Here is a 12,752-nt window from a genome sequence, read left to right as displayed (position 1 = left end):
CCAGGGAATCACAGTTATCCTGAGCACAGAGAAGTGAGCTCTGGCAGCAAGGAAAGCAACAGGCAGAGCTACAGAACCAGTTGTAGCTACTGGGATTTGCCACCTGACAAAGCACCTAATCCTGCTTCCTTCCCCATAACCTGCTTCTGCCCAGCACTGGGAAGTGGTTGTGCAGGACTAGTTGGGAAAGCTGGGAGAACTTTTCCTAGGAAAAGCTGCACCACCATCCATGAAATGCTCTGCACATCCCTGCTCCCTCGGAGGGCACGGACAAGGGGGCATTGCCTCTCTCCTTCAGAGGCTTCCTGCACTCTGCTGCAAATCAAACCAGCTCACCTTAAAAATATACAGACAAAAATAAACCAGCAAGTTCTGAAACCCTTTCCCTGTGGGCTTGGAGGAAGAGAAGCTGGGAGGAACCAGCTCCTCTATCCTTCCTTGGTCCTTTGCCAGACACCCCATTGTAGGTGGCAGAGGAGGACCCTAAGTAAGACTTTCTGAAGTAAGACTCATTTCCCTTGCTCTCTCCGAGGCATTTTTCCTCCCAGCTTCAGAGCAGAATGGGGTTAGAGAGCCCTGAGAGCTCTGTATTAGGACTTCTACAGCTGCATCACTTTGATCACTTTTCTCTTGAGACTACAAAAAACCCAAAAAACCCATGAAAGCAAGGCTATGGTCCCCAAACTTGCATTGCACGGGTACCTGAGGCTGAAAATGGAGCCAGGATAATATCCTGTCTTAAGAGAACATCAGCCTGAGTAAAACCTAGTGATTGTCTGTCTTTGCTGTAAATTTTCTTTCATTGCTGTCTTTGAGCATGAAATTTGTGATTTGGCTTTAAAAGGAAAACTTCAATTATGCAAACCTCTGATACATACATACATAGTTACAGACCAATAGTAGTACTGCATCCTTAAAGAGACCTATACATTGCTACAGTTATGCTTCAAATAGGGTATTTGATATTAAACCCTGTGACAAAGCTGCTGGAAGGTCAGACCCATGGTTTTGCATCAAGTTGTTTATGGAGTAACTCAGAGGAACCAGACCAAGGTGTGGTTGCACTGCTGAATTCACTTCTCATCAAATAAAAGCCAGCAGTTTACTCCCTGCCTTAGAAGACAAACACCCTCAGCTCCCAGCCCCCCAGCCTTGCAAAACAATTGAAAAGTACCTCCTTACATTGACTTGGAGTCTTTTGTAAAAAAGACACATTCTCTCTTCTTAAAGTTTTCTTGGATGAAGTTGGCCAAATCCTGGAAAATAATTTTTTAAAGTTTCTTTCTGATAACTCACAAAACACAAGAAACCTCAGTAGCAGACAGCATAGTCAGTTTAAACCAAGATACTACTTAAAACAGTACAGCAAACACTGGTTCTTCCCAAGAGTAAAAAAATAAAAGGAAAAAAAAAAGACAACGTTTTCCAGGGTAGAGGCAATTTTAATTCAACACATTAAGACCCGCGAAGGAGACCTGAACAACTTCAAGTCATGCTTTATGGGAGCTCAGTGGAATACAAAGCCTCTCCAGCTTGTTTAACCATTAACACTCCTATTAACCTTGAAACTCCAGGAGCCCAGGGGAAGCTTTCACACTTAGGGAATGCAAATTCATCCCTAACCTGCCTCTGCAAGCTACCAAAGCAAAGAGAAATTCTCACTTGCTGATAAAGGGTTGGGGGTTGTTTGTTTTCAGGCACTGCTTGGATTTGCAAGGCAAGATTTAGCTCAGGACAAAGAGGGAAGACACAGTTTTTACCAATTTGACACAACACATGTGGGTAAACGGCAACTAGAGGAAGCTATTCCAAGTGGAAAAAAACATGAGAAGTATAATATCCAAAACAAAGAAAACTGAAAGGAACGTATTTAACCAGTAGAAGTCACAACGGTGCAAGACCAAAAAGATAAAAGGGAGGGGGAGGCACTTGCTAAAGCCTCAAGAATCAGCCATTAAGCCTCTTGCAAGCCGGTCAGGAGCAGGGAATCTGTAAGACAATTGCTGCCATCAGCAAATCATTCAGGCATAAAGGGGTGTTTAATGTAATTCTGTGTTGTCTGCCTTCGCCAGCAAGCTGCTCAGGAGGTCGGCGTGGTTCCTTGGACAGATTTATCTCTCTGAAACACGAGAAAAGATTTAAAACCAGGAGGGACTAAGGATGTACAATAGTTACAGGGATCAAAAGGAAGGCAATACCTCCTTAAGAGATTCGCCATGTCAGCAAAATCACTGCTCCTGCTCCAAAGGCACTGGCTGGGAAAACCTCTCCACAAAGGGAGAAGTGACAAACCCATCGTCCTGCTCCTGACACGACCCAAGTCACAGCCACAGCGTCCCACTCCCAGGACAGCAGAGGTACCAGGTACTCACGGCATCGCTGCAGGCCACGTCTATGCTGCGGGACATGCTGGAATACAGGAGCCTGGAATTCTCGAAATTGCCATTCCTTCGGTGCCTCATGGTGCCCATGGAAACCTGGAGGAGCACGGCAGAGGGGGGGACGGAGGAGCAGATTTCTATCACCAGACACCAGCAAGGACACTTGGTGCCCTGGGAAGGCAAGGCAGAGGTTATTTCAATCCAGCATACAGAATTAATCAGTACATCAATCCTTAAAACACAAAACATTCCAAACCAATCCTTTCTGTTATTTCATACCTCAAAGAGACTTCCTTCTTTCTTTCCCCACTCCAAAAGAACACCAAGGCAACATCCTTTGAGAGAGGAACACACCTTATATGCCACCCCACTCAATTCATGCCCAAATCTCAACTCTGTCTCTGACGGCTGTTCAGGGCTCAGGACTTGGCTGTTCAGGGCTCTCGTGCACCTGAGTACTACCTAACCCAGTGTATTTACAAATGAAAGGGGATTTTCGGGTACATTTGGAGTACAAAGATACCAAACTGCATTGTTGAAGCACCCGGCCCAGCAGTGACCCAGGAGCTTCCAGCAGCACCTGAGCAGCGATCCCACAGGTCTGTCCAGCCTGGAACAACCACAGTCAACACGTGCAGTCCTAAGAGTGAGTGGACTGGATACTGGATCCAAGAGTTAGGAAGTCACCCTTGGGAGCAGATTGATTTCAGGTGCCCTCTAAAAAACATCCCTGTATTAAACTCACCGTCTTCGAAGGAGCATCACTGCACTTGCAGCAAAGCACAGAACAAGGCTGTACTTATTCTACTGCAAATACTTCCATTCCCTTCATGTTGCTTTCTGAATAATACTGGAAAAAGCCTTTTCCTGAAAGGAAAGCTGCCAGCCAGCTCACACGGAGAACTCAAGAGTCCACTTGTCCTTCCAACACTGTTTTCTCTCCTGCCTTTACCTCTGGCTGTGTGCTCTGGGGTGATCCTGCCACTGCATGGCACAGAGCATCCCTCCCAGACACAGAAATACTCGTCCTGCCGCCCTGCTGAGCCATCCCCCTGTAAATACGTAACTTCTGAGAGTCAAGAACCGGCAAGTGTGAAACAACTTCCTCAGGGCGCCTGACACAGCGGGAATGGCTCAGGCTGTGGAAGCTGCAGTTGTAAATAAGATGATGGAAGTGTGATGTGGGCAACCCCCAAAGCAGAAAGAAAAGGCAAGATTCCACAAAACGACATATATTTATATTTTACAGTTATTTTAAAAATCCTTTGAAAATCATGTTGTGCTGAGGGGGAGCATGACTGACTCGTTGTTTACTGTGCATGGTAGAAACCCTCACCTACTTCCCCCAAATTCTGCAGCTTGCCTGGGATCTCCATCATTGCTAAGTGATGGGAAAAACCCCTCTTCTTCCTTCCCAGCTTCTGCACAGGATAGGAGTGATTTAAACCTAAGAAAAGGCAAAAAGTTGAAAGTGAAGAGAATGGATGGCTGGGCCCAGAGAGGCTCCAACCTGGCAATAAAGCATCGGGGAGACAAAGACATGAAAAAAACACCTTGTCAGGCACAGTTTGCAAGAAACCCCAGGAAACTGGGACTTGGCAGCTGATAGGGATGGAAACCTGAGGCTGGAGGATACTGGCAACTGTGCACTGGGAGACATATTTCTTAATAACCCAGAAAGCAATTCTTATCATTTCATATGATTAATGTTCAGTGTAAAGATGTTTTCAAAGCTGTAATTCCAGATAAAAGCTCCGTGGAGGGAAATTACGCTCTGGTCGTGACTTATGGAACTTATTTATTGACAGTTTTACTTGCGTTGTTGGTTTGTTTCATAAGTTTAACGCCAGGAAACTGGCTACGGACATAACCATACAGAGAAGATTAAAAGGAAAGGGTATTAAATTATTAATTCCAAAGACTGCAGGATTTCAAGTTTGCCTCGCTGCAGAATTGATAAGAATGAACGTGCTGCAAATAAAAAACTATGAGATGGCAAAGAAGCCCTGAAGACATGGGATTTAATTTTAAATTCATGTTCTGAAAAGCATCACTGATAGCTCAGTGTTTGGCTAGTATCAGGGAACGACGCCCATTAACCCCACAAGTGTTAGAGATAACACAGCAATTACACACATCTTAAAAGATGCGACACAGCTGCAGCCCACAGAACAGGCAAACGGTTCCTTTTCTATCACTTTTCCAACCCACTGAATTAAATGTATAAGATATTTAACGCATTAAAGCATAACTTTATAAAGTAACACATATTGAGAGTAATAGCCACTAGATAAACACCAGAATAATCCTCTAAAACGTAAAGGCTAATACTGTGACTTCCACAGCACTTGAAGGAGCATATTCCAAGGAAATCTTCAGCTTGGAGGTGACTAAAAAGAAAGAGAAGTAACAAAAACCAGCTAGTTCTAAAGAGACTTCTAAACAGGCTTTTAAAAACTTGTCCGCAACTGAAAAAGCAGCTCCCACATAAATGGAACCACTATTTGCGTTTAACATAATCCCACAACTGGCTTTGTGTGAAAGCTCTCAGAAAGCAGAGCATGTTGCCAAACTCCAGATGCAGCGCTACCTCAATTCCAGCGAATTCAAAGTCTCTACTCATAAGGACAGACAACAATCCAATGTCTAATCACGTACCACAGACTTACCAAAGTCTCCAGGACATGCCCCAGCAATCCTACTGCAGTCATAGCTCCAGGAGGCAGGTTTTGATATACTTCAGCTGGCAAAGCCCCACCTTTATCTGTGTCACGCCTTCCTTTTGAGGGAGGGAGGGACCAGGAGCAAGGAACGGCAGGATTGCTCACCAATTAGTAACAGAAGCCGCCTAATTGCAGCGGGCTGCAGGAGATGAGAGCAGCAGGTTATTTGTGAGAGCAGCAGTGCTGCTGTCCCACCTGCTGCCCATGCACTGCAGCTCCATGTCAGCAACAGCATTACTAAAAAGCCAGAGGTATAAGAAAATGCTTGGGGGAATAAAGAATTAGATTTTAAGGCAGCAGATAGTGGAGCGCTTGTAAAATCAACACCTATTAATCTAATTTTCTACAAGGTTGTTGAAGCACTGGTGAATGCAACAGAGGATTATACAAATGATGTTTTGACCCCCAAAAATATTAGTCAGTGTCTTAATTTTCTGTTTGTCACTCAGCTGGTTTTCTCCTGCCTTTAAGTTAAAGCTTTTCACTTTGGTAAGAGCAATTCCTATTGCAGTGATATTCAGTGAGTCCTTGGAGAGACTGATTATCCCCAGTCCACTGCCCTTTCAGAAAGCAGAGCTATACCATGTGCTGCTGGAGAACCGTCTACAGCCCCGTTTGAACCACCCAGTTTGAACCCACTTTAGGCCAGGTTGGACGGGGCTTGGAGCAACCTGGGCTAGTGGAAGGTGTCCCTGCCCGTGGCAGGGGGTGGGACTGGGTGATGTTTAAGATTCCCTCCAACCAAAACCATTCCTGGATTCTAAGTCTCAGAGTGATCTTTCCTTCTGTGATGGAGTGTAGGTTTATTATCCCAAATCTCACATTACCTTGGCATATACACATCTCCATTTACATGAGTTATCACTTAGGGGCTTCACTTCACACGGCAGCATCCAAGAGCTCCCTACCACGTGGGGGTGTTCAGCCCAAAGTTCACATCCAGGTGATCCCCTGCCCCTAAGGAATGCACAGAAAACACAGATACCAAAGACAAGCAGCTAAACCTGAGAGGGAGCTAAATGGCTCCTGTGCATCCTCTGGCCCCCTGTTTCCCAAGAGCAGAGTTTTCATGGACAGCAGCATGTCCCTGTCCATGTGGTCATGCATCAACATCCCTGAAGTGCTGAACATGAATCTTGACTGTGCTTTACACCTGCAGCAAGTCCCTCAGCAGCTGTCCTGGGAACCAGCCCGACAACAGATCGCAAGAAAAGAAACTACTGAGTACAGGGATGGGGAACTCAATGATCCCCTTAAAACCATAGCTGCAGAGCTGGGCAACAAGCCCTTCTGCCTGGTCCTCTCAGGCAGAGCAGGCCTGGAGAGCAGACAGATTTTTGGGGCCACTTAACTGTTCTCAAGTGCAGCAAATCCCCACGTACCTCAAGCAAGAAACCAGGCACCCCAAACATAATTCAGAAACGCTTTCTGAACGTGTCAGGAAGTTTTTAGGGCCAAGATAATCAATATTTTCCAAAGACAAGAGCTCCTCCATGGGCAATAATTCACACTTGCCAGCATTCCTGCATTCTTGGTCTGAGACTACATATACAGATATTCAAAATCTACAGTTATATGCTAATATTTGCTGTATTCCAGCAAATCAGGTCCGACTGCAGCAGAGAGATTTCAGTGAGAATTTGCCAAACTGCACAGCATTTCCTGCCTTCTCTAATTCACAGAAGTTATATTACTCTGGTTTTGGACTAAAAAGAGGTATTTGTGAAAATCAAATGGAGTTGTTATGGATCCTGGCCCAAGAGCTGTTTCTATGATGAGTGAAGTAAAAGCTGTCATCCTCGACATCAGCACTGTTGTTATTGATGCAGGAATCAAAATGGAGCAAGCACATTTATTACAAAGAAATGGAAATTCATGTAGATATAAAAGCATTTTCCATTGTACTGAGAGCAGAGAAGAAACTGTAAGGAAGAAAGATGCTTCTGCATGTGAATAAACCTTATGATCATTTTTTTTAAAAAGCATAAAGCCAGAAAGCAGATTTAAGGAAAATGGTGCCTGAAGAGCTACAGGGATTTGAGCCCTGCTGCCCCCACTGTGCAGAAAAATAGGTCCAATAGGATTTAATTCCATGGCTGGTAGAAAATCACCTTTTATCCTAGGACCTGTGAGAGCTTGAGAGAGGTTTTTTGTGGGTGAAGGCAGAATTGATGATGCCCCTGTGAAGTTAAATGATATCACACAATTCCAAGGTGGTTGGGGTTGGAAGGCACCTTAAAGCTTATCCAGTTCCACCCCCTGCCATGGGCAGGGACACCTTCCACTAGCCCAGGTTGCTCCAACCTGGCATCAAACACTTCCAGGGATCCAGGGGCAGCCACAGCTTCTCTGGGCAACCTGTGCCAGGGCCTCCCCACCCTCACAGGGAACAATTTCATCCCAATATCAAACCTAAATCTCTCCTCTTTTAGTTTAAAACCATTTCCCCTTGTCCTTTCACTATCTGCCTTTGTAATACATATTCATTCTCTTGTAAAATTTATTTTGGGGTGGAGTTTTGTGGGTTTTGTTTTTTAAACTACATTAGTCTCAGTTCACCACACCAAGGAAAATTCTTAATGCCAAGGAGATTGTCATGGGCTGACAGCATTAAAGTCACCACTACTGACCAAGAAACCCTTTTTTAGGAACAAGGCTGTTTTGGCTAAGCTTTGAGCCACACATTTTATAACAGCCTGGTCTAGTGGATGTCAAGTGGAAGGTGTCCCTGCCCATGGCAGGGGTTGCAATGAGATGAGCTTTAAGGTCCCTTCCAACCCAAACCATCCTGGGATTCTGTGATTATTAGCCCACTGTTTCAAGACACCTTACTGGAAATTTCTATACAGGGTTTCAAAGCTCAGGCTCCACAGAAGCCATTGGTTAATCTTTTGATGGATCAGATGGGCAAGAAAGTGAAATACTTCCTCTGTTGAGTGCTAATCACCACCATTCCCTTGGCTAAATTCTCCCTGTGGATCACCAGAGAGACCAAAGTGTCAAACACTGTCATAGAACAGCCAGACTAATTACAGAAGCTCAAACAAAGTATTCCGTGGAGATTCACAAAGAACATTCCCATCCCAGAAATCCCTCTGGATTTCCTTTGCTTTGGCTGCAAGCTGTTAACACTGCTCCTGTTTCTGAGCAGGACACAGGCACTGATGCAGCTGCAAACAGAATTCCACTTGCTGTGCGTGACCTGTCTGCTGTATCCCATTTATTGCTCAGGTAACAATCCACTTCTCTTTTCACCCAAACTGCAGAAACTCCCCTTGAACAGGGGAACAGGTTGTGTGTGGCTCCTCACCCTTTTCATGTTGTGATTTTGGATCTGTAACCCCTGGGGAGAACTGTTCTGTCACATTTCCAATTGAGACACTGCATTTCTCAACAGCATTAGAAGCAGAGGAGGAAGCAATGAAAATTATTAAATGGGAACTATGAGATAATACTTGAGCACTTCCATCCTCAAAAGCACCTTGAACATAATGAACACAAAAACCAGAGAGAGAAACAAAGAACTTTTGCCATTTCAACTCCATATCCTTTGTCTCTCTACCTCACCTGGCTCCTTAAATGCTCAACTTTGCTGAGACCAACTGGCAAGTTCCCTGTTTGTGTCTTTTACAATTTCCCAGCCCTGGACAAGAATATCTGAAGCTGCTACACCGATGGCAGGTCAATATTCTAGCAGTGGCAGGTCAATATTCTGGCAACAGGCACCCCCCGAAAGCATTAAGAGAGAGCAAAGGAAACTTAAACAAGAGGACAAGGATAAACTTCCCCCAGCTTTGTGTTTCTTGGGGTTTTTTGGCAATGAGAGATCTGACTCCTATTTCTGTGTGTGTGGACCACTGGGATGCACATATCAGCCACCAGAGTAAGGCTCCGATAATACAGTCAATTTGTTACCTTAATTTTGGGTTATATTAAAGCTCAGTAAAATGAGGAGCAACAGAAGGGATTCACTGCAAGAAAGGTCAATAAAACTATTCACACTATAGCAGAGTCCTGTCTGAAAAGCACAGGTGTGGTAAGTCCCTTCACGATACAACTCTACCAACAAAAACACAGCAGAACTTTCTGAAAATCCAAACCATCTTAGAAAATCCTAAAGAGCACAGTTCTGTGAACAGGCAACACCTGGACTCCTCAACTTTTCCTGTATTTGGGAAGGCAGGTGCACTGCTGGGGATAAACCAAGTTTCACAAAAAGATCCCGGTGCCAAGTGATCCCTCTACTCTTGGTGAATGGAAACCCTTTTAAAATGGCATATTTCTGGGTGGCTGCTCAAGTCACAGGGATTTCAGATTCATTACTGAAAGCAATTTTGTAATTTTTAGCCGTTTGCCTGAAGATGAAACAGAACGTTCCGTCAAGCCCACAATGACACACTAAGGGGCACAGGAGAGGGAACACACTCTACTGCAAAATGGCAATATTTTGGTAACTCCTGATATTTGAACTGTTCAAAAAAAGGATTATGGATGGGATTTAAAACTATTTGAAGCACTTCTTACTAATCTGAGTGTGGAGCTACTCTCGCTGAAAGAGGACAGTCTCCTGGACAAATATCAGTATGACCTTGCAAAGATAAAGTCCTGCTATTATGTGACCTCAAACCAGAGCAGAGAGCTCTGGTTCAGCCCTCTCTCATCACCCATCCTGCTGTCCACAAGCATTTTAAACCCTATTTAACAATTTACGTTCCTAAATGCAGACACTTGGATTTCCTCTAAGTGTGAGAGTGCATTGCAATGGAAGAACAATGAAGTCATGCCCATGTGCATGTCAGCCCAGAAAGCTTTAAAAGTGCATTTTGGTGTGAAATATTAATAGGTATGAACAGAACACTGGCAGATTCTTTCTGTAAAAGCCCTAAAAATAATTTAAAAAGAAATCCACCAAAAATAATTACATAATTTTCAGCTTATCAATATTGAGTGACTAGAAATTGGTCACCTTGGGCTTTTATGCACTTAATTTGATGGAAGTGTTCTGAGAAAGTTTCATCAAGCTTTAAAAATGACGAGGGGAGAGGAAAAGCTTTGGATGCTTGAGATCAGATTAAAAAAAACCAAAACCCAAACTAAAAGGAACAAGAAGCCTCTAGTCAATACACTAGAGCTGGAGACTCACTCCCACTAGTTTCAATGCACAGCTTAGCTCCAGCTCCATGGGTTTCTCAGAATTGAGCTGGAATTAAAATAAAAATGTGCATTAACACAGAATAATCCAATTGATGACAATCACAGGCAAGTGACAGCATTGACACAGCACTTCTTGAAGATATGGACTCAGAAAGGAAAATTGTCAAAACTAAAAAACCTCGAATTTTAAAGTAGCAATAAATTCTCTTCACATTTGCACTGAATCTAAGCTTCATCAAAACCACCTTCCTTAAAAGGTGTGTGTGTGGGGTTAAATATATCTGAATATACACAGAATATTTAAGAAAAATATCAAGCAAAACACTTCAGTCTCATTGAACTGAGACAATGTGTAATATTCCTATTCCTATTTTGCATGCCTAAGATCATACACAGAAATCAAAGCAAAGTGGCACAAAGACAAGTGGTAACACCAAAGAAAATGCTCTCCAATTGTAGTTTAATCCAAAGAAACTGCTCCAGTGAAGAAGTACATCTGCTTTTACAGAGCCATGGTATTAAAACACACTGTCAAATTCATCCAATATTCAGTGCAAAGGAACATATGCCCAGGATTGTTTCAGCCCCCCTTCTCTGGGAACTGGGTGTAACACACACACCTTGCACATTTACTCCAATTTCACACCCCTACATGGGGTAATAGTGTGTGTCAACATCCCCCATAAAAGGGTGCAGTTAATCAGATATCCAAATGTATCTTGGGTAAAATGCCTTTGAAATCCATGGAAATCAGAATGAGTCATGTAATGGGAAGGTACCTCGAGAGATCCAAGTCAGTCAGAACTAAACTCCACATAGTTCAATAGCTCAAAGGACATCAATCCCATAACCTGTCCAGACCCTTTTCTGATGTTCAAACATCTGAGGATGTTTGAACATCCTCAGGCTGATTTTTTTTTCTACTATCAGAGAATCCCAGAGTGGTTTGGATTGGAAGGGACCTTAAAGTTCATCTTGTCGTGGTCAGAGACACCTTCCAGCAAAAAGACTGGTTGCTTCCTACTTGAGATTTCCTTTAATCCAGTTTGTGTCCACTGCCCCATTCCCACGCACCTCTGAGAACCTTGGATCCATTTCCTCTCCACCTTCCCATGTCAGGCAGTTGCAGATACCATTAAGATCCCACAGCACCTTCTTATCTCAACCTCTTGTCGTGCACTAGAGTGGGGGAAATACATGGTTCAGGTTGGAAGGGACCTTAAATATCACAGAGGGGGATTCTCTCCAACACAGCCCAGGCCAGTATTGGCCTCTTGCTGCCAGGGAACTGTGCTGACACATATTCAGCTTCATCCCACAGATCCAGTTAATGACACTTTTATTAACCCAGGACAGGCTTTACCAGGGAGGGGACCAAAAACATATAGTCAGGCAATTACAAACCGCTAGCTGAGCTAGGAACAAACCTGGCAGTTCCTGGGAATGTGCTGCCAGTTCCCAGTCCCTGAGCAGGTCGACCAGAGGTAACTTGTCCAAGTCCTGTTTGCTTTCTGTTTGTTTTCCTGCTGCCACAGAAGAAAAAGGGACAGCAATCATCAGTCCCTTGGAGGTAATGTTAAGAAAGTACCAGGAGAAGTGTTCAGCTGGAAAGTGAGGGTAGAAACCAAAATCAGCTGTGACAGTCACCCCAGATCACTCTGAGTGACTTGTTTTCTAAAAACAGTGATGAGAGGCCAAGGACACCCTCATGTATTGAAATAAAGCTGGATTCATTAAAACTTGCTGAAAAAGGGAGCAATGACAGAATAGATGTCAGGGAATGCAGAGACAACAAACAGAACACAACAAACATTGCCAAATTCACAGGAAAAAAATAAAATAGCCACACTTCAGGCTTGAGGTGGGAAAGTTTCAGTGCTCTTCACAGAGAAGACCCGACTCCTTGAGGCCTCTAAAATGCTTTGTATTACTTAGTACTTTGTTCTCAGCACAGCTGCTGCTGGAAAGTCAGTTGGAGAAAAGTAGGAGGGTGGGAGGAAACTGCTTCCAAGAAATTTAGCTCAGGTCAGTCACAAGAACTGCCCCCCTCCCACCCCCCTCCCAAGGGAGGAACGTTCAGAAAAAGTTTTGAGCTAAAAAGAGTCTTTGAAAAAGAAGCACTAAAGGCAACATTAATAGACAGAGGCAGCAGCTCTGACAAGAATTTCAGCACACAGGGAGAGGCAAGGAGGAAGAGAGGGAATCAGTGGAAAAAAGTCCCCTGGAGGCTGAGGTCAGACGGATTAAGACACTGTTTCAGTCAATATCCGCTGAAAACCATAGCTGAAAGCAAACAAACACCAAATATACTTTTTCAGAGTCTTACAAGGAAAAGACTCTCATAGAAAATGTATGAAGAAGCTTCCAAGTAATTATAGGTTAGCAAAGGTATATTTCTTTCATTGACCATTATTTTAATTAATAATTAATCAGCTGCTGCTGTCAAGCCCATGTGCTTAAAAACACTAAGCAGTGTGTTCTTTATAAGGGGTAG

General features: G+C 43.8%; 1 protein-coding gene across 1 annotated transcript in view; it reads right to left on the bottom strand.

Moving 5' to 3' along the window:
* The window catches only part of TRPM8 (transient receptor potential cation channel subfamily M member 8), a 53,644-nt gene that overhangs the window by 28,617 nt on the left and 12,275 nt on the right, over positions 1-12,752 (bottom strand). Inside the window, exons 4-5 of the mRNA XM_017835641.1 lie at positions 2,373-2,552; positions 1,183-1,256 (exon numbers count right to left, since the gene is read on the bottom strand). Of these exons, the coding sequence (XP_017691130.1) occupies positions 1,183-1,256; positions 2,373-2,552 (254 nt within the window). The remainder of the gene's footprint in view (positions 1-1,182; positions 1,257-2,372; positions 2,553-12,752) is intronic.

The sequence above is a fragment of the Lepidothrix coronata genome, unplaced genomic scaffold (genome assembly GCF_001604755.1).
Source record: "Lepidothrix coronata isolate B3197 unplaced genomic scaffold, Lepidothrix_coronata-1.0 Scaffold261, whole genome shotgun sequence".
Taxonomy (NCBI): Eukaryota; Metazoa; Chordata; class Aves; order Passeriformes; family Pipridae; genus Lepidothrix; species Lepidothrix coronata.
The sequence above is the reverse complement of the archived record's forward strand: the minus strand, read 5'-3'. Positions and strand labels throughout refer to the sequence as shown.